This window comes from Entelurus aequoreus, linkage group LG15, assembly GCF_033978785.1.
Source record: "Entelurus aequoreus isolate RoL-2023_Sb linkage group LG15, RoL_Eaeq_v1.1, whole genome shotgun sequence".
NCBI classification, from domain to species: Eukaryota; Metazoa; Chordata; class Actinopteri; order Syngnathiformes; family Syngnathidae; genus Entelurus; species Entelurus aequoreus.
The window spans coordinates 21,883,928-21,908,340 of NC_084745.1; the positions used below are offsets into that span (position 1 = coordinate 21,883,928).

Below are 24,413 nucleotides of genomic sequence, written 5' to 3' on the forward strand. Positions count from 1 at the left end.
CTAGTGCAGTGACAATTGTAGCATAACTTGGTGGCAAGCTACCCAACAGTGTTACAATTTGGTCTTCCTCCTCAATTACAGATCCAATTAGCTCAGTTAGCTCCTTCATTTGTTTTAAATGATCAGTTAAAGCCTCTCTTTCCTTCATTTCACATCTGAAATATCTTTTCTTCAGAAACAGTTTATTAGCCAAAGTATCCCTCTCAAAATGGGCTTTCAGCGTGGTCCACGCCTCTTTGGGACTTTGACAGTTTGTTATCAGGTACAACTGGGGTGTACTTACATTTAGCAATAACATAGAGAACGCTTTCTCTCTCCGTCTTCTGAATTCCACCTGTGCTGCTGCGTTAGCATCTGCGGCTAGCGTCTCTGTCTCCGTTAGCATGCCCCATAGTCCTTTAGCCTTTAGCAAGTGTTCCATCTGAAACTTCCATGTTGCCCAATTCTCTGGTCCGCTCAGTCTGTCAATAAACATCTTATCCTCCATTGTGAGTTCCCACAATACCGTTTATCTTCACACAAAGTCCGTGCACAACAACTTTTTAGCGACGATCTGGGCCCATAACCTGTTCTTCGGCAGAGTTTTTATTAACTGGCAAACACACAGAGAGCAAGTGCATACAAAGTGTAATGAAAATGATAAACAGTAGAACAGTGCCATCTATTGGAAAAACTACTGCATTACAACAATAGGTGCCTGCCGTGGCAGTAAACCCGCTGGTGGACATTAGCGGTGAGGGATGCCATCAAGCTGAAGAAGGAGTCCTATCGGGTCCTTTTGGCTCATTGGACTTCAGAGGCAGTGGACAGGTATCGACAGCACAAGCGCTGTGCAGCTTTGGTGTGTGCAGAAGCAAAAACTCGGACATAGGAAGAGTTCAGAGAAGCCATGGAGAACGACGCCCCGGAAGTCGAAGCAATTCTGGCCCACCATCCGCCGCCCTAGGAGGGTAAGCGTTCACTGTCAACTGTATGGTGGAGGAAGGTGTGTTGCTGATGTCGACTGGGGATGTTGTGGATCAGTGGAAGGAATACTTTGAAAACATCCTCGACCCCACCTACATATCTTCCAATGACAAAGCAGTGCCTGGAGACTCTGAGGTGGGCTCTCCTATTTCTGGGGCTGAGGTTGCCCCTAGGTAGTTAAGAAGCTTGTCGGTGGCAGGGTACAGAGAGATCCGCCCGGAGGTCCTTGAGGCTCTGGATGCTGTGGAGCTGTTGTGGGTTGACAAGACTCTGCAGCATTGCGTGGACATTGGTGGCGATGCCTCTGGATTGGCAGACTGAGGAGGTGGTTATTTTATTTAAAAAGGGAAACCGGAGGATGTGGCCTAACTATCGTGGGATCGCACTGCTCAGCCTTCCTGGTAAGGTCTATTTAGGTGTACTGTAGAGGAAGCTATGCCGGAGAGTCGAGCCTCGGATTAAGAAGGAGCAGTGTGGCTTTTGTCCTGGTCGTGGAACTGTGGACCAGCTCTGTACTCTCGGCAGGATCTATGAGCCCGAACCAGTCGACATGTGTTTTGTGGACTTGGATTCGGTATTCGACAATGTCCCTCAGGAAGTCTTGTGGAGGGTATCAGGACCCCCTGATTGTGGCTGTCCATTTCCTGTACGATCAGTGTCATTGCTTGGTCCACATTGCCAGCAGTAAGTCGGACCCGTTTCCAGTGAGGGTTGGACTATGCCAGGGCTGCCCTTTGTCACCGATTCTGTTTACAACTTTTATGGACATTTCTAGGTGCAGTCACAGTGTTGAGGGGATCCGGTTTGGTGGCTGCTCTTTGTGGATGATGAGGTCTTGCTGGCTTCTTCCGGCCAGTATATTCAGCTCTCACTGCATCGGTTCGCAGCTGAGTGTGAATCAATTGGGATGATAATCCGCTCTTCCAAGTCCATGGTTCTTGTCCAGAAAAAAAGGTTGGGGAGGAGATCCTGCCCCCAAGTAGAGAAGTTCAAGTACCTTGGGGTCTTGTTCGCGAGTGAAGGAAGAATACGGACCCTGAATTGGTCCGTCGTGGTGAAAAAGGACCTGAGCCGGAAGGCAAAGCTCTCAATTTACTAGGTCCCTATCAGTGCAACAACAACTCCGTCCATCTTGTCCATTTGGTATGACCAAATGGACAAGATGGACGGAGTTGTTGTTGCACTTGGTTATGACCAAATGGACAAGATCACGGGTACAAGCGGCCAAAATTAGTTTCCTCCGTCGCATGGCAGGGCTCTCCCTTAAAAGATAGAGTGAGAAGCTCTGTCATTCGGAAGGGAGCTCAAACTAAAGTTGCTGCTCCTCCACATCGAGAGGAGCCAGATGAGATGGTTCGGGCATCTGGTCAGAATGCCCCTCGAACTCCCTGGGGAGGTGTTTATGTGGCTTGTCCTGTGGAAGACCCAGGACACAGTAAAGAGCCTATGTCTCCCAGCTGGCCTGGGAACGTCTCTGGATCCCCCGGGAAGAACTGCACGAAGTAGTTGGGAAGAGGAAAGTCTGGGCTTCTCTGCTTGGACTGCTGCCTTTGCGACCTGACTTCAGATAAGAGGAAAAGGATGGATGTGGCTGAGTTACAAAAACTCCTCTTGGCAGCTGACGTACGAATTATACGCGCAGTGTTGACCTAAAAACGTATTTTCAAAAATACATTTTTTAAATCTTACTTACAAAAAGCAATAATAAAACTAAATAAATACAACACCATTAAAGTAAATACAGCAACTCCAACCCGATTCCAGCTTTACAATACTTTGTATTATATATATATATATATATATATATATATATATATATATATATATATATATATATATATATATATATATATATATATATATATATATATATATATATATATATATATATATATATATATATATATATATATATATATATATATACATATATATATATATATATATATATATATATATATATATATATATATATATATATATATATATATATGTATATATATATATATATATATATATATATATATATATATATATATATATATATATATATAAGTATGCCGTATTTTTCGGACTATAAGGCGCACTTACAATCCTTTCATTTTCTCAAAACTCGACGTGCGCCTTATAACCCGGTGCACCTAATGTACGGAATAATTTTGGTTGTGCTTGCCGACCTCGAAGCTATTTCATTTGGTATATGAGGAAATGATAAGTGTGATCAGTAGATGGTAGTCACACATAAAATATACGTGTAGACTGCAATATGACTCAACTAAAGAACACCAAAATTGTATATGTTCCATTGAAAATATAGAGCATTACACACGGCGCTCAAAAATCTATCAAAATATTTTAGCACGACTTTGGTAAGCTATGAAGCCGCACCACTTAATGGATTGTACTGTGCTTCAACATACGAGTATTATTATGGTGGGTGTATAAGGTAAGACATATTATCTGGCGTTTTGTTTCGCAATATTATGCAGATGCAACTTTTCTTACCTTCTGGTACCTGCTGATCTGTATTTGGGATCTGCATAAGTCGGTTGTAGTCGATTCTTCTTTTTCTCTATCTTCTTGTCATGAGACATTCATCCTCCACTGTTGCCATTTCTAATAAAAAGTATTGTAAAGTTCTGACTTATATCTGTCAGTAAACTCGCCATGAAAGCGCTAATACATACCGGTATATTGAGTTTACATAATTCACCCAAGGAACTTTAGTTATTAGAGAGTTCCGGTCGGACGTTTTTTCACAGGACACATTTCCTTAGTTGTTGTTGCACTAGTGAGCCACACATGAGGAGATGCTGCTCCATTATTGATTTAAGTAAAGTCTGAATGTCATTACAACAGTTACCTCCATCTTTTGACACTTCTTCCACTCTTGTCCTTGCACGCTACACCGCTACAACAAAGATGACGGGGAGAAGACGCTGCCGAAGGTGAGCCACGTAAACAAGACCGCCCACAAAACAGCGCATCCTGAAGAGACTATCAGAAAGTGGCTTGAAGATGATCTGTAAAACATAATCTATGCAACATTTTGACCAAAGAACAGCCATTACATGTTATGTAGACCACAAGGAAGTGTTTTCAATTTAGAAAAAAATAATAATAATATGACCGCTTTAATGAGTCCTATATCCGGTGCGCCTTTTGTATGAAAATAGACCTGACGAGAACCGCTCATCTGCAGTGCGCCTTGTAATCCGGAAAATACGGTATATACATATACACATACATGTGTTTATGTGTGTATATATATATATATATATATATATATATATATATATATATATATATATATATATATATATATATATATATATATATATATATATATATATATATATATATATATATATATATATATATATATATATATATATATATATATATATTATAAATACAAAACTATAAAAAAGGAAAATCTAAAAATTGTAAAAACAGTATAAATAATGGTCTTAAGTGCTTTAGTGTTTTTATTCCTAAAAGTTAAAAAAATAAAAAAGTGTTTTTTTTTCATTGATTCTCAAAAATTTAGAATCGATTTGGAAGTGGAATAAATACTAATCGCGATTTGGATGTTAATTGACCTTTTTTAAATGGATTTCGTAATTCAATCTGCTTTAGTAATAATTCAATTCAAAATGCGTTTTAAAAAGTAGATTTTTTTGTGAATATAACCGATGTATAAGCTTTAACAAGTACCATTCCAACAAGAGCTGAAATGGCAGATTATGTGTCTTATTTCAAGAAATTTAGTAGGTTAAGCATGATAAGCAATTGGGATTAACCGTAAGTGCCTGGTTCGAAAAAATATATATGATCACACTCAAACAGCAATATTTATTAGCAGTTGCACAGATTTCTCAAGTCAAATATGAAAACAAATAAAATATTATTTTCAGCTGCCTCCGTGTGCGTTTTTCACCCATGGTATTGTGCCTAAATTAAAATAAAATATTATTCCATATAATTTTTTCACTTTTCAATAAAGTACTGCCTTCAAATGTATGCATTGACTTGAGCAGTAATTGTCTACACTTCAGTCCAATTTATTTTACAGTGTTATTATTTTTCTTTCCAAAAAAGTGTTCATACTCACCATAAACACACGAACACTTTCAGTTCCAGCCTTTTCTGTCCCCGGTTGCTATGGTGACTCGTAGAATCAGCGCTCCATTGATTGTGTGTTTTTATTGTGGTCTTAAGTTAGAGTTCTATTGAACCAACTCAGATCAGCTATTCTGAGTTTCCCAATTTAGGGTAAATCAACTCAAACTTCAGGTTTAAACACAAGGTTTTCCTGCCTGTAATAACCCTTAAGTGTACCTAATACTGTGCCATGTTGTTTCACATTCCTTCACAAAGCCCACGCCTACAAGCATTGTTGGAAAATGTGGCAATTAGACTGAGGGCCAACATGGTTATAGCAAAAAGTCCAGATGTTGACATAGCCGCTTTTATTGGATGTGAAATCAGGTTACACTGTTCAGTTAACAGTGTATCATTTAACAATCACACACATTATCAGCGTTGATCATACCGGTTATAATCAGCATATTTTATACTAAACATATACAGGAAGTACTAAAAGATGAAGAATGTGGAGGTGAAATCTCTTCAAGCGTCCACTCAAAGTCCTTATTATTTATTCCCCCTAAAACTTTGGGTTTTATGTGACAACACACAAAAACAACACCCAATTTCTAATAAAATATAACTTTTCTGTAGAATTGTGTTATGTCCTCAGTGATAGGGCTGGTTGTTCTATTTTCATTTACTTTATGCCTTGACAGCTGAGGGGATTATAGTCAGAGGAAGGTTACATTTTAAATAAAAATGTTTGTTTACTATATTTTTCACCTGCGATCTTTAGTTTCGATAGGTCATAAAAAATATAAATAATTATCGATATCAACCAATATAAAAACACTTATATAGTGATACAGTTTTCAGCCATATTCAGTAGACATTTGTGTAATTTCAGTAAATCTTGCATCACACACTCACACTTAATTGACAAACCCCCACTTTGCTTTGTTTTCAAGCCTTCTTGAATCGCAGTCCTTAGGTAACTGTAAGGACACCTACAGTTGATATGGCCCCATTTGTGGAAGGTGGGAGTAATCATTTTGCAATGCAGTCTGCGGAAAATGATGGAAAGCGCCACTCTACATAGGAACTGACACTGTGGTCAAAGTTGGAATTGCTACAAAACACATTTTAATATTCCATCCATTTTCAACCGCTTGTCCCTTTCGGGGTCGCTCAGCTGCATTCGGGCGGGGTACACCCTGGACAAGTCGCCACCTCATTGCAGGGCCAACACAGATAGACAGACAACATTCACACTCACATTCACACACTAGGGCCAATTTTAGTGTTGCCAATCAACCTATCCCCAGGTGCATGTCTTTGGAGACACAGAAAGACCCCGAGCCCGGGATTGAACCCAGGACCTTCGTATTGTTCCACCGTGCTGCCCATTTTAAGATATTAAACACTCTAAAATGGACAGTGCACCTCCCCAATCTGTCACGTTTCATGTGTCAGGTTCACCGCGCAGTAAGGGAAACTGGAATTCCCTTCCTATATTACATCACCGGAAAGGACAAAGACTCACGTTTCAGAAACTGGAGATTATTTTGAATGGGAAAATAGTTCAAGGTGTAAGGTAGTTTCAAAATAGCATTGCAAAACTTGTCGCTGTTGAAAGGGTTTAATTAAATAATTCCGAAAAGTTGGGGCCATTAGATTTCAATTCAACTGGGGTCCACTGGAGGTAGAGTACTGGGGACTCACTATTTAATTCAGAATTTTAGCCACGGGACTAAATTTGTTAACACTTCAGCTTGTTACCCTGCAAGTTGTGTTTATTGTGCTGTAATTTTTGTGTCGCACCAATATTGTAGTTTGTGTCGGGTGCAGGGGTCTTCAATGTTTTTAAACTGACGGAGGGACGCAGTGGGGACTATTTTTAAAATTGTGTTTTAAATCGAACTGGTATGTAAGGTATTTTGTTATTGTGCAATACAAACATATTCAAATACTACAGTATATAGTAATATACAACTATACGATTAGCAACTAGAGCGCTAATCGCCAGCTAGTGTCGTCAATCGCAATTGTCAACTAGAAAAAATCGCTAGCTGTGTCATATGCTAAAATGAATAGAATAATATAATTATTTATTCCTGTTACTTTTAACCTGTAAAGTACGGTAAGTAGGGTGGCAATGTCACTGCCACTGGGGAAGATCCCCCTGCGACTATCTATTGGCTTCCCGACCAACTATCTATTCATTTAACAATTCAATACTTATACACACTCAACATCCATTGCAGCCAATCAACCTGGAAGGAAAATGTGTATATAAAGACGTTTAAATATGTGGAAAAATATATTTTTAAAAAGTGTAATAACCAAAATTATCACGACCCCCGACCGCTTTTGACAGAGTGACACAAAAAATAACCTTGTTATGCAAAACACAACACAACCTGATCTAGGCAGTAACACGAGCATACAAGCATGATGACGATCAGCAGCTAAAACATTCAAAATGAGGAATATAAAAATGTGGAGCTCTGAGGGCCCTTCTTTAGCTACACTGGAGCTTCATCATGGGGCCCTTGCTACAGCATCGCATACATTCAGCATTATGCTTTTATTAATATCACCGTTTAAGCTTCTACTCTGATTTTTATCCATACCTGTCTATGCGCTTCTGATTGAGACTGCACATTGAAAGCGGTACACAAAAAAATTGCTTTTAGACATGCGCAGATAGGAATGTTGCAGTGCAATGTTTTGGACACTTGGGAGGGGCAGAGTATTCAACTGATCACCACCTGGGGGTGAGTCGGCTGGGATGTTGGGGAAGGATTCCAGACAGACCTGCCAAGCCCAAACGCATAGTGTGGGTCTACTGGTAACGTCTGGCCTCTGCCAGAGACTCTTCTCTCGTCAGAGTTTCAATTTTTACCTCAGGAAGAACTTTGCACACGTTACGAGGGAGACGCTCATTGAGTTCAAGTGGACCATGTTCTGTACCTCTATTGTTGAGGCAGCTGATCGGAGCCGTTTATCCATACCCGTCTATGCGCTTCTGGCTGAGACTGCTCATCGAAAGCGGTACACTAAAAAAGTGCTTAGTGTACCGCTGTGTTACATGCAGATAGGAAAGTTGCAGTTTCCCCAATGCTCAAACCATAACTTCATTTATTTGTTAACCTCCTGAGACTCAACTATGTATTTTTGTCCTCTGTAATGGACAATTGGTTCACACTTAACAGACAATAACAGCATAAAAAGCTGTGGCGAGTACGTCCTGGACCTGTGATTTGTCCCACCTGCTCCCCAAAATGGCCGCTCCCATTACATAAGAAAAGTTATTGTTTTTTAAAGGTCAAAACAATGCGTTTTAGCGGTTCAATCAATAGTTTTTAGCGCTTTTGGTAACATATTCATTTTTAACATGTACTGAAAACACTGACAACATTTCTTAATCACGTTTTTTATTAATGTGAAATGATTTCTTCCCTTTTTTTAAACTGGAAGTTAATTTGATGCATGTTTTGTACTGAATTAATGTAATTAAATCGTAAATATGCAAATCCACTATTTACAAGTCCAGTCCAGATCCTGCGTGCCAATGAGAAAATGGGACATTTGCTATCATTATCAGTGAAGGAGCAGGGAGAGGCTGGTAAAATTTAACCTGTAGCGCTGTTATTCATAATAACTTTTTAAACAAACTGGAAAATACATTTTGTAATTTTTTTAAGCGCAAAATAACTGATTTAAAATACTTAAATCATAAATTTGCATATCCTCCTGACAAGGATGTTATCACATTTACAAGCCCAGCTTGTGCATCAATGAGAAAATGGGAAATTTGCAATCATATTATTATCAGTGACGGAGCAGGAAGAGCCTAGTAACATTTCTGTAAATTATACATTTTTAAACAAACCTGAATTTAAGTTTTGCATGTTTTCCACTGAAATAAATAATGGGAAAATTTGTTAAATATATTTTTTAAATAGCACAAATTTACTGAGCATTTAAATAATAAAGTTGCACATCTTCCTGAAACGTCCTTTGGCCGAGATTTGATTCTTATTTGCCAGCCCAGCACTAGCACTGCGCAACATTTAGAAAATGGGAAATTTGCCATTATTGTCAGTGACAGAGCAGAAAGAGGCTAGGTATAAATTTGCAGTAAAATTTCATATGAAGCACCCTTTAGTTAAATAAACTTGACTTGGTTTGATGTATGTTTTGTTCTGAAACAAAATCATGGGAAATATATATTATTTTTTTGCGCAAAACAAATGATTTAAAATAATTTAATCATACATTTGCATACCTTCCTGACACGGATTTGATCCAAGTACAATTGTTTACAAGCCGAGTACTACGTTGTGTGCCTAAATGGGAAATTTGCAATTAATAATATTAATCCAAATTTCATAATCTATACATGCAAGTACAGTTAAAAACTTGTGTTGTTTTGAAGAATGTTTCCTTTCATTAAAACAGTTGATGAAATAATTGTTAATTCTGACCTAAAAAATATATTTTTTACTTCCAGAAACAGTTTATTTTGTAAGTCTCAGGAGATTAAAGGCTTAAATAAAATAATAAATACTCCAACGCCAGGCTAGACGTACACAAACTGAAGCTTTAGGGGCTTCGATTTGACTTGTTAACACTGATGGAGCAGTGCCGTAACTCTCCTTTTTAAATTTGTAAAGCGCTCCTCTCCTTGGCTTCCAGGCACCCTAGCGGTCAAGAAAAGTATTTACAACACCTTAAGAGTGTGACAGTGTGACTGAGATGGGTGCTAGCTCACTCACATGAACGTGTAGAAAACTAGATCTGGCAAGATGCGACAAGAATCAGTGCCAATGAGAGATGATGAGAACATGTTTGAAAGCTTCTTTGCTATTAGTTAAAAATCTTTACAGCCCTTTTTCTCCTTCCTGCATCAACATGGAGATCAAATGTTCTGCATGGGACTGCATGTGTCCTCGCCTGTCTGCTATACGCTTCTTTTAGGTCTCTAGGTTGGGCGTGGCCAGCAGCGGCACATTGTCCCGCCTCCTCCTGCCCAGCGGGGGGCGTCTGTACTGCTCCCCATCAGCAAGCGTCTGGGGCAGAGGCTTCCTCTTGCTCTCAGGCAGCAGCAGGATGGACAAGACAGCCAGCAAGGCCAGCGAGGAGTAGACCACGTGGTGCAGGAAGTAGCCGTAGTGGTTCCTCAGGTCCATTAGCGGTGAGCTGAGGCGGCCCACGCAGCCCAGGGCGAGCACAGCACCCACGCCGACCCCTCTGTGGACACACACACTCTCAGGTTTTGATTTATTTTACATGCAGTGTGCGCCATCTTACCTGATGACGGTGGGCATGATCTCCGCAGTGAAGAGGATGCAGAGGGAGGCGGTGGCCTGGGAGGAGAGGAGACCCATCACGGAGAAAACCGTGATGGCCATCTCACTGAGATCTGGAAGGGGAAAGATTAAAGTTAAAACTTAAAATCAATGCAACATATTCCTAAAAACACTGTCGTATAGACAATCTTTGTGTTTCTGAAGGAGGTCCTAAAACCAGGGGAAGAGTCTTGTCATATGACTGTCACCAGCATTGTGTAGGATGTCCTTTATAACAAGCAATGCTCTTCTTGTCAAACGATAATCAACAAAAGGATCTTTTACTCTCCTTGACAACGATCTTTGACAAGTAGTTTTGTTGTATAATTTTATAAGAACAAAAGTTCTCCTTGTCATGTAGAATATATTTGACTAGTGTTTTGACAATAACAAGAAAAGAGCTCCTTGTCAAATTAGGGATCTTTGACTCGTATTTTGCTCTCCTTGTCTTTTAGAAGATCTTTGACAGTTGTTTTTGTATTATGCCCTTAATAACAGTCAATGCTCTCCTTGTCATATAGAGGACCTTTGACTAGCATGTTGATTTCCTTGTCATGAAGAGGATCTCTGACTAGCATGTTGATCTCCTTGTCGTATAGAGGATCTTCGACAAACGTTTTTGCAGTATTACCTCAAAAAGTTCTCCCTCTTATAAAGAGAATATTTGATAAATGTTTTACAGTGGGTCCTTAATAACATAAAAACTCTCTTTGTCAAATTCAGGATCTTTGACTAGTTCTGCTGCTTCTTCTTGTTTTATGGTAGGGCACTCAACGTTTCCACCATCTACTGTATTGGAGTGTGAACCAGGGTACGCTCCCTTGTCCTCCCTCAGTTGTATACATATATATACCTTCCCAAACAAAATTATTTTCCATCAACCACCCTCTTGTAGAATGTATTTTGCTCTCCTTGTCATATAGAGCAAGGGTCCCCAACCTTTTTTGCACCACGGACCGGTTTAATGTAGGCATTATTTTCACGGATCAGCCTTCCATGGCAGGTAAATATAGCGCATGAAAAATGAATACCTGAAAAAAATCACCATAACGTTGAATTAGTGGGTGCCCCTGGCCTTTTCCTTTTGCAAAAAAGCTCTCCATAGATTTTGTTTTAACTCATTTTTGCTAGTGGTAGACTTTTTTTGGCTTTTTGTTTTTTTGGGGGGTTTTTTTCCATAAAGAAATACAATTATGTGTGCTTATGGACTGTATCCCTGCAGACTGTATTGATCTATATTGATATATAATGTATATATTGTGTTTTTTATGTTGATTTAATACAGATAAAAAAATAAAAAATAAAAAATAAATATTTTATTTTTATTTTTTTTGTCCTGTCCAGCTTCTCAGGCAAATCATATAGTAGATGTAGATGCCCATATCGGCTGTTCAGATTTACTTTACAAAAGAGAAGTGTAGGATACTTCTCTTGTTGCCTTATTTGTATTTGACTTTATTAAATGTATTTATATTATCATTTGGTGCAGCTGGAGAAGATAGAAAGAGAAAAAAAGGAAGACAGAGGGGGGAATTGTGGGGACAAGAGGGGGATTAGACAGAGAGACAAAAACAACAACAGCAAACACAACAACAACAACAACAATAGAGCAACGTCAGCAAATACGACATGTACAAATATGATGGTAAAAGTAATAGCAAATAAGCAGTTTGCGAAATAAAAAATAATACAGAAATGACAATGAACATTATTTCACTACAAATGGAGCAATACAAATACCAACAGAAATAGCGCTAATGATAATGATCAATACCAATAATTTACCTCTATTATCAACAATACAGTTGTTCAAATGCAACAATACATATACGTAATGATAACTTGAGATACGAAAGAATGCAGAAAAATGGAGGGGAAGATAGAGAAGCAACCTACATTAACCTTGTAGATTGTTATAGTAACAATAGGTTAAGCTTTGTCAGTGTGCCATGTGTTATACCCAGTTTACTCTAGGGCAACAACATTAATATATGTTTGATGAAACGTGATTATGTGCATTAGTGTATGTGTGCATATGTACTTGTACATTTACAGTATGAGTATATGTGTGTTTGTACAGTGAATGTATATGTACAGTATGTGTATGTGTGTGTTTGTACAGTGAATGTATATGTACAGCATGTGTATACAGTATGTGTGTTTGTACAGTGAATGTATATGTACAGTATGTGTATATGTGTTTGTACAGTAAGTGTATATGTACAGTATGTGTATACATATGTTTGTACAGTGGATGTATATGTACAGTATGTGTATGTTTGTATAATGAATGTGCGTGTGGATGTACGAACTTTGAGTGTGTAAATATGTACTGTATATGTATATGTATGTGGGAGCGTAGCTACCTATGTATGTGTGTATGTATGTATGTGAGTATATGTGAATTTGTATGTACAATACATTTGACTCCCAGTGTGTGTGGGAGCCAGAATACGGCCCCAGCCTCCCCGAGAGCCCAACCCACAAACAGTAGGTGTGGTGCCCAGGGAACCAGGGACCACCGCCCCCACGCAGCCAAGCCGGGCAGTGACAGGAACCCCACCGCGCCGCCCACAAGGGCCAGCAGCAGGCCGCAGACAGATGCACCCGGCAGAGGACAAGGCACGAGAAAAGCAGGGGACAGCCAGACCCCCAAGCCAGCGAGAGACCACACCCCACACGGGCAGAAAGGCGGGACGCCCCGCCCGAGGGGCCCGGAGACCCCCCGCAACCGGACGGGAAGACCGCCCCCGCCCCACCGGCAACCGGGCCCCCATGAGCCCACCCCCCACCCCCGGAGAACCCCACCCAAGTCGGCCGCCACAGGACCACCCAGCACGGGGCCACGGGAACCACCCACCCCACTTGCAGGGACCCCAACGATGGAGATGGAACAACCAGCAACCGCCCCGCCGAGTACCCCCCTGAGGTAGGGGAGAAAAAAATAAATGAAATAAAATAAAATAAAATATTAATAATAAAAATTTAAAAAAATTTAAATTTAATTTCTTGCGCGGCCCGGTACCAAGCGGTCCGGTGGTTGGGGACCACTGATATAACGTACAATTATTCAGCCTGTTGTTCACTATTTTTTATTTATTCTAAATTGCCTTTCAAATGTCTATTCTTGGTGTTGGATTTTATCAAATAAATTTCCCCCAAAAATACGACTTATACTCGAGTGTGACGTATATATGTTTTTTTCCTTCATTGTTATGCATTTTCGGCCGGTGCGACATATACTCCGGAGCGATTTATAATCCGAAAAATACGGTACAAGACACTTCACCCACCTGCTCCTAGTGCCCACCCACACTGGTTTAAATGTAACTTAGATATTGGGTTTCACTATGTAAAGCGCTTTGAGTCACTAGAAAAAAGCGCTATATAAATATAATGCACTTCACTTCACTTCACTTCACTACTTGTGCAATAGGCCTATGTGCAATAATACCAGCACTTTAACTTACCGGGCCAAAGCAGATGTGTATTTTCTTCCTTCAGCACAATTATTATATGCAACAATTTAACACTTCTCTATCTGCCTTATGCACTTTAACTGCCTTATGAACAGACTGCAGATGGAACCTGGCTTTTGGCTACGATTTGTCAATCATTGGTATTTAACTTAACTTACCATTTTAGATGTTTATTAATGTGCATTGTCCCATGTAACAAAGATGTAACAAATATAGCAAATGGCGACCTTCTATCAGGAGTTTTACAATACATCTATGAACAAGCTTATTGGTGTGATCTTTGACTAGCATGTCGATCTCGTCGACAAGAGTTTTTGCAGTATATTCTTAAAAACAAGCAAAGTTTTCCCTCTTATACATAGAGAATACATTTGATAAATGATAAATGTTTTGCAGTGTGTCCTTAATAACAAAAAAGATTTTCTTGTCAAATTGAGGAGCTCGTTCTGCTGCTGCTTTTCCTTGTTTAATGGCGGGGCACTCAACGTTTCCGCCATCTACTGTATTGGAGTATGAACCATAGGGTTTTTGCAGAATGTCCTTAATAACAAGCAATGCTCTGCTTGTCATATAGGATCTTTGAAAGGTATTTTGCAGTGTGCCCTTAATAACAAGAAAAGCTCCCCTTGTAAAAGTGAGGCTCTTTGACTAGTATTTTGACTAGTATTAAACAGGAGTATTGAGTGTGAACGTATTGCTTCTGTTGTAATCTAAGTATGACTTAATGCATGACTACATTAGCCATTTGTCAATAAAATGTTAAAACTGTGAGGGTCCAGCCTTCGAATTACATTCTTTACAAAATAAGAATAACAATGAAGGGTGAAACTTTGTGAAAATGTGGCAAAAGAACAATTTAGTGGAATAGCGCAAATAGGAAAATAGGAAACTTTCAAAACTGTCTCAGTCTTTTTCCTCTTGTCAAAAATAAAATAAAATACTGGATGCCCGTTTTGTTTCTTTGTTTAGTGCATAATGTTTCTTCCTTGTTGACTTGATTGGAAAGCATTACACAAGCCAAAAGCAACCTTTAATGTTTAAGCTGATCCTGTGCTGCTTGGCTTTATTAGTGTTGTACTACTTTTTCACCACAAGAGAGAGATAGAGACTCTGGCATGTGCATTCTGTGCCATACAAAATAATAATTAATAAAGTCTACTTTATTTTGAATTAAGCTGAACATTTAGTACGTTATAATTCCAGTACAGTCTTCCAATAATGGCTTCAGTAAAGTAAAAAAAAAATTACTAACACTTCATTAGTCCCAGAAGGATCAAGGAGGCAAGGCCCGTCATCGTCATGGAGAGCAGAAGGATGCCGCGACGGCCGCACCTGTTTACAGTCGCCCACAGCAACAGCCAGGCGCTGCCCCCCGCGCACACGGACAGCAGGTACGTCCAGTAGAAGCTGGGGGCCGTGCCTCTGACGTCACCTCGGAAAGAGCTGTAGCAGTGGCTGATGCCGTGAGAGATGAATCTGAGGGAGGACACGTGCGGTAAGAGACACAAATCGAAAACAACATGACTAAGGATGACTTACGAGGTGAAGCCCAGCACACAGAGGTTCTTCCAGATATTCCTGCTGTGGATGAGCTCGGGGAAGGAGAGGCGGGGACGTGAGGAGGGTGCCGCCTCTGAATCCAGCTCTGGCGCCAACACAAAGAACACATTGAATCAATAGCTATACCCATAGGCTAAATGAACATCCATTAAGCTCAGTAAAGAAGATACACAAACACCAAAGAGAATCTATCGCAGTGCACGCACCTGTGAAGCTCTCGTCGTCTCTATTTGAGTTTCTCCTCTCGCCGAAGGAGTTCATGTCATCGTGTCGCTCAAACAGCAGGAGCCAGCGAGGGGACTCTGGAAAAACTCCAGGAATGCTACAGCGAGTCGACATGTAAGTGAGGCTGACCTTTTGTGCTCTCTCAGTGTGGAAAATAAGCACCATTATTGTGTTTAACATGTGGTTAATATTTTTGAAGGTTTTTATGTGTAACTTACAGGGGATGTTTGCAACATTTACACAGGTGCCTAGAGAGGGCGTTAACTTTCCAATGCATTTTACACAGTATGAAGAGGTAGGAAATGGATGGCCCTCTTATGGCTTCTCGTTTGTAATGACGTAATCATGTACATACTTAACACATGCACGCATATTAGCTTTAGGTATTGTTAGCTAATAATAGCAATTTGGATAGCTAGCAATAGCTGTCATTGAATATATATTTTATCATAAGAACAACATGACTGCATATCGTTCATTGCTTCTCTTGGACTGATTTTGTTTGTGTGCACGCGCTACCTGCGCATACGTGTTAACGAGACCGGGGTGAGTGACAGCCGTAAACACCCGGTAAAATTTTTATAACATAAACTTTGTAATTGTTAAATATAGACAATTGTCAAACAAATGTGTTTTGCTAAACCACTAATGGTAACATAAGCTAGCTGGTGGTGTTCTTGTTAAATTTTTTGCTTTTGAGTGAAAAAATATATTATATTATATTTGGGGTCAACACAGTAGTTTGATCCTCTGTGGGAAATGTACTTGATTATTTCATTTACTTTGAATTTACTTGATTATTTAATTGACTCAGTAGTATGTCCCAAAGTGTGTATGCGTTATACTGCACATCAAAAATCACAAATACAATATTTTAAATCATATAGCATTGAAATTATGTTGTACCCGTAGCAGAGGAAGAGCGTTAGTGGGGCGGCACCAGCTCCAAGAAGACCCCTCCAGGAATGGCAGCCAAGGGCCACAGCTAGCAGCAGCAGCTCCCCGGCAAAAGTTGTCAGCCCCGCCAGCATGGTAGCCATCAGCCTGAAAGACGGCTCGCACAGTTCCAGGCCTGAGACCACCAAACACGTATTATCTCAACAGGAAGAGGACTAATGAAAAACAAGCTGGCTCATTAAGGATACATAATGAAAAACTCACGACAGATGTACAAGGTAAGGTAGACTCCACTGCTGGTGGCCGCCAGACAGAAGCGCATGACAATGAAGATGGAGGGATATGGGGAGACACACACCAAAACGCCAAACACCACCGAGAGGGTGAGCGATGTCAGCAAGGTCTTGGAGCGGCCAATTCTGCAGAGAAACACATATACTCCATAAACAAGCTGTTTAAAGGGTAAATATGCATTCTTCTCCTCTTGCCCAACATGCAGGCACCACCTCCCAGACCAGGCCTTCTCTATTGTGATGGGTCACAGGTGGAGGGTTGGCTCCATCACCCTGTGTTTCCCATACAATAATATTTTTGTTGGGAATAAATTGATAGTAAATTTGTTCTGAAATTTGATTTGGCACTACTTGTTCGCCCTCTCTCATAATGGGACTGTCTGTAAATGTGTCATCACAACTTTGTACAGAAGATAACTCTGCCTCTTGACACACCTTATACGCACCTGGTCTACCAGAGAATAAGGAAACGTATCAGGAGGAATCTGTTGTCAACTATCTAGTATATATATATATATATATATATATATATATATATATATATATATATATATATATATATATATATATATTTACTAGTATATCTAGTATATCTTCTACTAAAGATTCTCATGGTCTAATCCAGTGGTTGTCAAACTTTTTTTTAACAAGTACCACCTAAGAAAACACTTGGTTTTCCAAGTAATGACCAACTTATAAACATAAACATATAAATACAGTAGCATTGTAGGCCTAAATATTAAATAAGAACAAGGCAGAGGTTTTATTTAACAAGGAGATTTAATATTTTGGCCACTGTAACATTACACACAATGCACAAACATCATCAACAATGATACACACATACAATACATATTTACAAACTTGTTTGTATAGTTTGAGAATCACTGGTCTAATCTGATTCGTTAAAGCCCCACTTAAGAACTTTTGGTTTTGGTTAAATTTGGCAGCGCCAGTGGACCAAAGCAGTAGTGTTTTGCTGAAGGAAGACCACATTTCCCATATAGCGTCAAAATGACACAATAATACTACAATGATCTTTCCACAGTAGGAACCTCGTTATTTTACTTAAACTTTATATTTGTTTTGTCTTTATACAATACTTATGAGTTTTTTGCGTGGCTGGTCGTGTCAGTAGAGAACTGCAAACTACCAAGCTAGTGGCTATTTATTGCTACCATGCAAATTTCATGCATTATCATTTTGATTTAAGCATCGAAAGTTACTTCCAAGTCCAGCAGGAGCCGAGCCAAGGCAGCATCAATCGGAAATCCCTCCTCATCTTTGACATCACGCCAGCGAGTGAAAGCCAGGGCAATGTTGATCCATTTATCCGGGGAGCTTCTCTTTTTCTTATTTTGGTTTAATCAGGCAAAACTGTCTGTTTCTTTGGTTGTTTTACAGCTTCTGCCATAATAGCAGTAATTGCACGTCTTCTTCTTATTCAAGCATTCACATTGAAAAAATGGGGAAAGGGGGAGTGACGTATGCTGTAAAGCAAATCAGGCACTGGCACTCAGTGACAGACCCCCTCAGGCCATGACAGAGGTGTCATTTAAATAGTTGTAAATCGATGTATCATACCAAAAGTTATGAAAATATTTTATGAAAGTTTAAAAGTTATTTAGTATCGCTTTAAAATCATTGTAGTTATTTTATCTATTTTTTGGGGGTGGGGGCGGAGCGCCGAGAAGACAATACATTTTGACTATTAAGAGCAGGGGTGTCCAAAGTTGTTCCACCGGGGGACGCAAACTGAAAGACAAAGGGCAGGGGCCATTTTGATATTTTCTTTATTTTGATATGTTCTTTATTTTGCTAAAAAATACTAAATTTAAAGACAAAACTTTGCGTCAGCTTTATGTTATTATTAATTAATATCAAAATTTCAGCTTTTTCTCATTACATCGTTTCTTTTTGCAAATTTTTTTCCTTACATTTTACTGTTTTTTTTTTGTCTGATTTTTGTCACGGCGCGGATTCAAACACGCTTTTCCTCGGCAGTCGGAGCTACCGGGACCTCTGCTGGCAGCACACTTGGACACGCCCCTGCTCACGCTGGGCACAGCACGCCCACCTAGCGACAACGCTGCAGGCAATTGCGCATCAGCACACCTGTGCCTGATGAGAGGGAGCAGCATAAAAGCCAGCGGACCCAAGAGACCTTCGCCAGAACGTAGCCAATCTTCCTGAGTAAGCATCACGTCTGGCACCACTCCCTCGTTCCTTGCTCGCCTTCTTTGTGCTCTTCCTCGTTCCCGTGTTTGATGTCCCTTGTGTTTTCCACAGTGTCTTCCCTGTTGCCTGTGATCGTGTCCTGCCTCACGACCTCCACCTGGATCTCTGCTTGCCTCCCTCGACCTTTGACCTCTGCTTGGACTCGGACATCGTTGCCTCTCTCCAGCCCCCGACTGCTTGTCTCCCTGCTGACTGGCTCTTCGCCTTGCCCCTTGGATTCGACGAAAGATTCACACAACACGCACAGACAACAACCCCTGGTAAAACTTACATTATTAATCTTACACATCGTCCGCATTCATTCACTTGTGGTAGCATACACACCCCACACACTCATCAAGGTTTTCAATAAACCTGATAAACCGCAGTTCTGCCTTGGTGTCGCCTCCTTCCCTTTGCCCGGTACACAACAATTTTGTTTTAATTGGACAGGTGAAACTTTGGACACCCCTTATCTAGAGGAAGTTGTTGTCTGTGGGTGAACCTGCAGAAGGATCATTACTATTGCCAAAAGGGAGCAGTGAGGGAACAAACTGGTCGAAGCTACACCTCTGGCGTGTGCGCCGTGTCCAATTTCTGGCGAGTCCCACCACGGTCGACCATAGACATATAAACTAGACGCCTCACCAAATGGCTGAATCATCTTGCGGCAGTCATTTATCAAGACTTCAGCAGCAAACAAAGTTGTAAACGAAGTGGTGGGCCAGCAAATTAACATGGCTACTGTGCAGATAACAGAGTGAGATCTGAGTACGTAAATTGTCTAGATCCATCCATCCATCCATCTTCTTACGCTTATCCGAGGTCGGGTCGCGGGGGCAGCAGCCTAAGTAGGGAAGCCCAGACTTCCCTCTCCCAAGCCACTTCATCCAGCTCCTCCCGGGGGATCCCGAGGCGTTCCCAGGCCAGCCGGGAGAGATAGTCTTCCCAACGTGTCCTGGGTCTTCCCCGTGGCCTCCTACCGGTTGCACTTGCCCGAAACACCTCCCTTGGGAAGCGTTCGGGTGGCATCCTGACAAGATGCCCGAACCACCTCCTCTGGCTCCTGTCGATGTGGAGGAGCAGCGGCTTTAGTTTGACAGAGCTTCTCACCCTATCTCTAAGGGAGAGACCCGCCACCCGGCGGAGGAAACTCATTTTGGCCGCTTGTACCCGTGATCTTGTCCTTTCGGTCATAACCCAAAGCTCACGACCTTAGGTGAGGATGGGAACGTAGATCGACCGGAAAATTGAGAGCTTTGCCTTCCGGCTCAGCTCCTTCTTCACCACAACGGATCGATACAGCGTCCGCATTACTGAAGACGCCGCACCGATCCGCCAGTCGATCTCACGATCCACTCTTCCCTCACTCCTGAACAAGACTCCGAGGTATTGAACTCCTCCACTTGGGGCAAGATCTCCTCCCCAACCCGGAGATGGCACTCCACCCTTTTCCGGGCGAGAACCATGGACTCGGACTTGGAGGTGCTGATTCCCATCCTAGTCGCTTTACACTCGGCTGCGAACCGATCCAGTGAGAGCTGAAGATCTTGGCCAGATAAAGCCATCAGGTGGACGTGTTGGTAGGATTGAGGAGGTCTTCGAAGTATTCCCTCCACCGATCCACAACATCTGCAGTCGAGGTCAGCAGAACACCATCCCCACCGTACACGGTGTTGACATTGCACTGCTTCCCCTTCCTGAGGCGGCGGATGGCGGTCCAGAATCGCTTCGAACCCGTCCGGAAGTCGTTTTCCATGGCTTCCCCGAACTCCTCCCATGTCCGAGTTTTTGCCTCCGCGACCGCTGAAGCCGCACACCGCTTGGCCTGTCGGTACATGTCTGCTGCCTCCAGAGTCCTATGAGCCAAAAGAACCCGATAGGACTCTTTCTTCAGCTTGACGGCATCCCTCACCGCTGGAGTCCACTAGCGGGTTCTAGGATTACCGCCACGACAGGCACCAACCACCTTGCGGCCACAGCTCCAATTGGCCGCCTCGACAATAGAGGTACGGAACATCGTCCACTTGGACTCAATGTCCAGCACCTCCTTTGTGACATGTTCAAAGTTCTTCCGGAGGTGGAAAAAGAAACTCTCTCTGACAGGAGACTCTGCTAGGCGTTCCCAAAAGACTCTCACAATGCGTTTGGGCCTGCCAGGTCTGTCCGGCATCCTCCCCTACCATCGCAGCCAACTCACCACCAGGTGGTGATCGGTAGAAAGCTCCGCCCCTCTCTTCACCCGAGGGTCCAAAACATGAGACCGCAAATCCGATGACTGAACTACAAAGTTGATCATGGAACTGCGGCCTAGGGTGACCTGGTTCCAAGTGCACATATGGACACCCTTATGTTTGAACATGGTGTTCGTTATGGACAATCTGTGACGAGCCCAAAAGTCCAATAACAAAACACCACTCGGGTTCAGATCCGGGCGGCCATTCTTCCCAATCACGCCTCTCCAGGTTTCACTGTCGTTGCCAATATGAGCGTTGAAGTCCCCCAGTAGAACGAGGGAATCCCCCGGGGGAGCACTCTCAAGTACTCCCTCGAGTGAATCCAAAAAGGGCGGGTACTCTGAGCTGCCGTTCGGCGCGTAAGCGCAAACAACAGTCAGGACTCGCCCCCCCACCCGAAGGTGGAGGGAAGCTACCCTCTTGTCCACTGGGTTGAACTCCAACGTGCAGGCTCTGAGCCGGGGCGCAACAAGAATTGCCACCCCAGCCCGTCGCCTCTCACTGCTGGCAACGCCAGAGTGGAATAGAGTCCAGCCCCTCCAGAGCCCTTGCTGTGCGTCGAAGTGAGTCCGACTATATCTAGCCGGAACTTCTCCACCTCACGCACTAGCTCAGGTTCCTCCCCCCCCCCCCCAGCGAGGTGATGTTCCACGTCCCAAGAGCGAGCTTATGTAGCCGAGGATCGGACCGCCAAGTGCCCTGCCTTCGGCCGCCGCCCAGCTCACATTGCACCTGACCTCTATGGCCCCTGCTATGGGTGGTGAGCCCATTGGAAGGGGGACCCACGTTGCCTCTTCCGGCCACCAGGCGCTCGTCTAGATCTTGCCATTAAAAGAAGATACGAGCAAAAAATCTAACTATGCAATTGAATTTATCCCTATACGTTATCAAAAAAAGGTTTGTCGAGTGATCTCAAGGATTATCTGTCGGACGCGTTCCCAGACATGTCAAACTATCTGGTGTTCCAGATGTCATTCTGCACAACAAAACAGATGACAACTTGGAAAAGCAACTTATTCCTACAACTTCTTAGTGTGTGGCTTGCTCAAGGAAATTGGTGTCAAGACAAATAGATCATGCATAATTTTTGCTCGGGTAAGGTTGCATTTCAGATGTCTCTCACAAATGATTCTCAAGTTGAAAATCTGTTCTGTGGTGCTCCGCCCTGCTCTAAATCCAGCCTGTTCTTCAGCTATAATCAGTTCAGCTTGGGGTTTTAACCTATTTAGTATTATTTTCAGTAGGACTTTGCTGGGATGGTTAATAAGACTGATGGTGCGGTAGTTTTGGCACAGTTGGAGATTGCCTTTTTTCGGAAGTGTGATGATAAGTGACTGGGTCCATGATGTAGGCCACTCACCACTCTGCCAGATTTTGTTGCACAGGATGGTGAGGGTGTCGATCATGGCTTCTCCCCCTGCTTGTACGAGCTCAGCTGGGATGTTGTCCACTCCGGCTGCTTTTCCTTTTTTCAGTGCTCGGATTGCTGCCTCAACTTCTTCACGGAGGATGGGGAGTGTGTCTTCATCCTCTGTGGGTTGAGGACATGTCAGGATTGTTGGATCTCTGCGTGCCGTGTGGTTGTAGAGCTCAGAGCAGTATTCTGTCCACCTGTCTAGGATCTTCTGTTCTTCCGCTAGGCAATCACCGGTCTTGCTCTGGATTGCAGAGACTCTGGTTTGTTTTGCTCTTGTTAGCTCCTTAACAGTTTGATATGCCTTCTTGGTGTTGTTGTTGGCATTCAGGCTGTTCTCTATTTCTTGGCACTTTCCCTCAATCCAGTTCTGTTTTGCTGACTGCATGCCTTTCTTGATGCTCTTATTGATTACTCTATAAGCATCAGATCCTTCAGGTGAGTTCTTACTCTTCTTCAGGGCTCTCCGCTTGTCACACAAGTCTAGCAGTTCATTAGTGACCCAAGGTTTCTTCTTTGGGCGGAGTTTGCCAAGGATCTCAGTGGCTGTTTCGGTTATGACTTTGTTCAACGTGATGGTCATGCTATTGACATCAATTTCTTTTGCACCTAGATTGATCAGTGGTGCAAACCCCCCTCCTATCCTTGTCTTGAAGACTTCTGCCACCTCAGGGTCTCGCAGTTTGTCCAGATCGAACTTCATTCTAGTGCACTTAGAGCTTTTGATCTTCTTCAAGCGAAGGTGAAAGGACATCAGGACGAGGTCATGGTCACTCCCAATGTCTGCTTTTGGAAAGCTGCGCGTCCTGCCAGTATTGACGCTTGAGCGAAAGCGCTTCTTGACCAAGATGTAATCGATCTGGTTGTGGTACACTCCACCGGGACTGTGCCAGGTCCATCGTCTGGAGGCCTTATGGGGGCCAAGTGTGTTCGCCAGCAACAGATTGTTGTACCTGGCAAACTCCAAGAGCCTTAGGCCTCTATCGTTGGTCTCGCTGTTGCTGTATGGACCACATGTGTCTTTCCAGTTGTTATAAGCATCCTCTCCAACCTTCGCATTCCAGTCTCCTTGTACAATAAGGATGTCCTTCTTTGGAGTTTTATCTAGGACTGCTTGTACTTCATCGTAAAAATCCTCCACCTCACTGTCGTCATACGTGGATGTTGGGGCATAGGCCTGAATGATGGTGATGTTAAATGGATTTGCTCTCAATCGAATGGTAATGAGTCTGCTTGAGACTGGCCGGCAGCCCATGACAGTGTCCTTAATGTCTTTGTGAACAAGGAAACCAACACCATACAAGTGTTTGTCTTCCTTGCCACTGAAATAGAGCTTGTGGCCTACGTCGGTTGATGTTTCACCGAATCCTTTCCAGCGTAGCTCGCTGATGCCTAAGATATTCCAGTGGTATTGATCCATTTCGTGGGCTAGCTCTTCTAGTTTCCCATCAGCAGTTAGTGTCCTTACATTCCAGGTTCCCACAACTAAATTGTCTCTAGTGCGGAATCTGCAGAGTTTTCCAGTAGTAAATTTTCCACCTCCGTCCTGGTGGCCAACGGTAGGCGCGGTCCTTGTTGACCCGGGCGACGACCGAGCCGGTATGGGTAAAGCAGTAGTCGTCATCATGTGAGAGACATCTGCAGCATCAACAACACCTTTACCATGTGTTTGTAGACTT

The 24,413-nt window shown here is 42.3% G+C and overlaps 1 protein-coding gene across 2 annotated transcripts in view; it reads right to left on the reverse strand.

The window, feature by feature from the left end:
• Positions 1–5,486: 5,486 nt before the first annotated feature.
• Positions 5,487–24,413, reverse strand: part of slc22a17 (solute carrier family 22 member 17) — a 39,725-nt gene continuing 20,798 nt past the window's right edge. For both annotated transcript variants that reach the window (XM_062021056.1, XM_062021057.1), the window contains exons 4-10: positions 16,838–16,992; positions 16,583–16,748; positions 15,658–15,773; positions 15,431–15,536; positions 15,144–15,367; positions 10,375–10,486; positions 5,487–10,314 (exon numbers count right to left, since the gene is read on the reverse strand). In XM_062021056.1, coding sequence (XP_061877040.1) covers positions 10,038–10,314; positions 10,375–10,486; positions 15,144–15,367; positions 15,431–15,536; positions 15,658–15,773; positions 16,583–16,748; positions 16,838–16,992 — 1,156 coding nt within the window. In that variant the 3' untranslated portion in view covers positions 5,487–10,037. The remainder of the gene's footprint in view (positions 10,315–10,374; positions 10,487–15,143; positions 15,368–15,430; positions 15,537–15,657; positions 15,774–16,582; positions 16,749–16,837; positions 16,993–24,413) is intronic.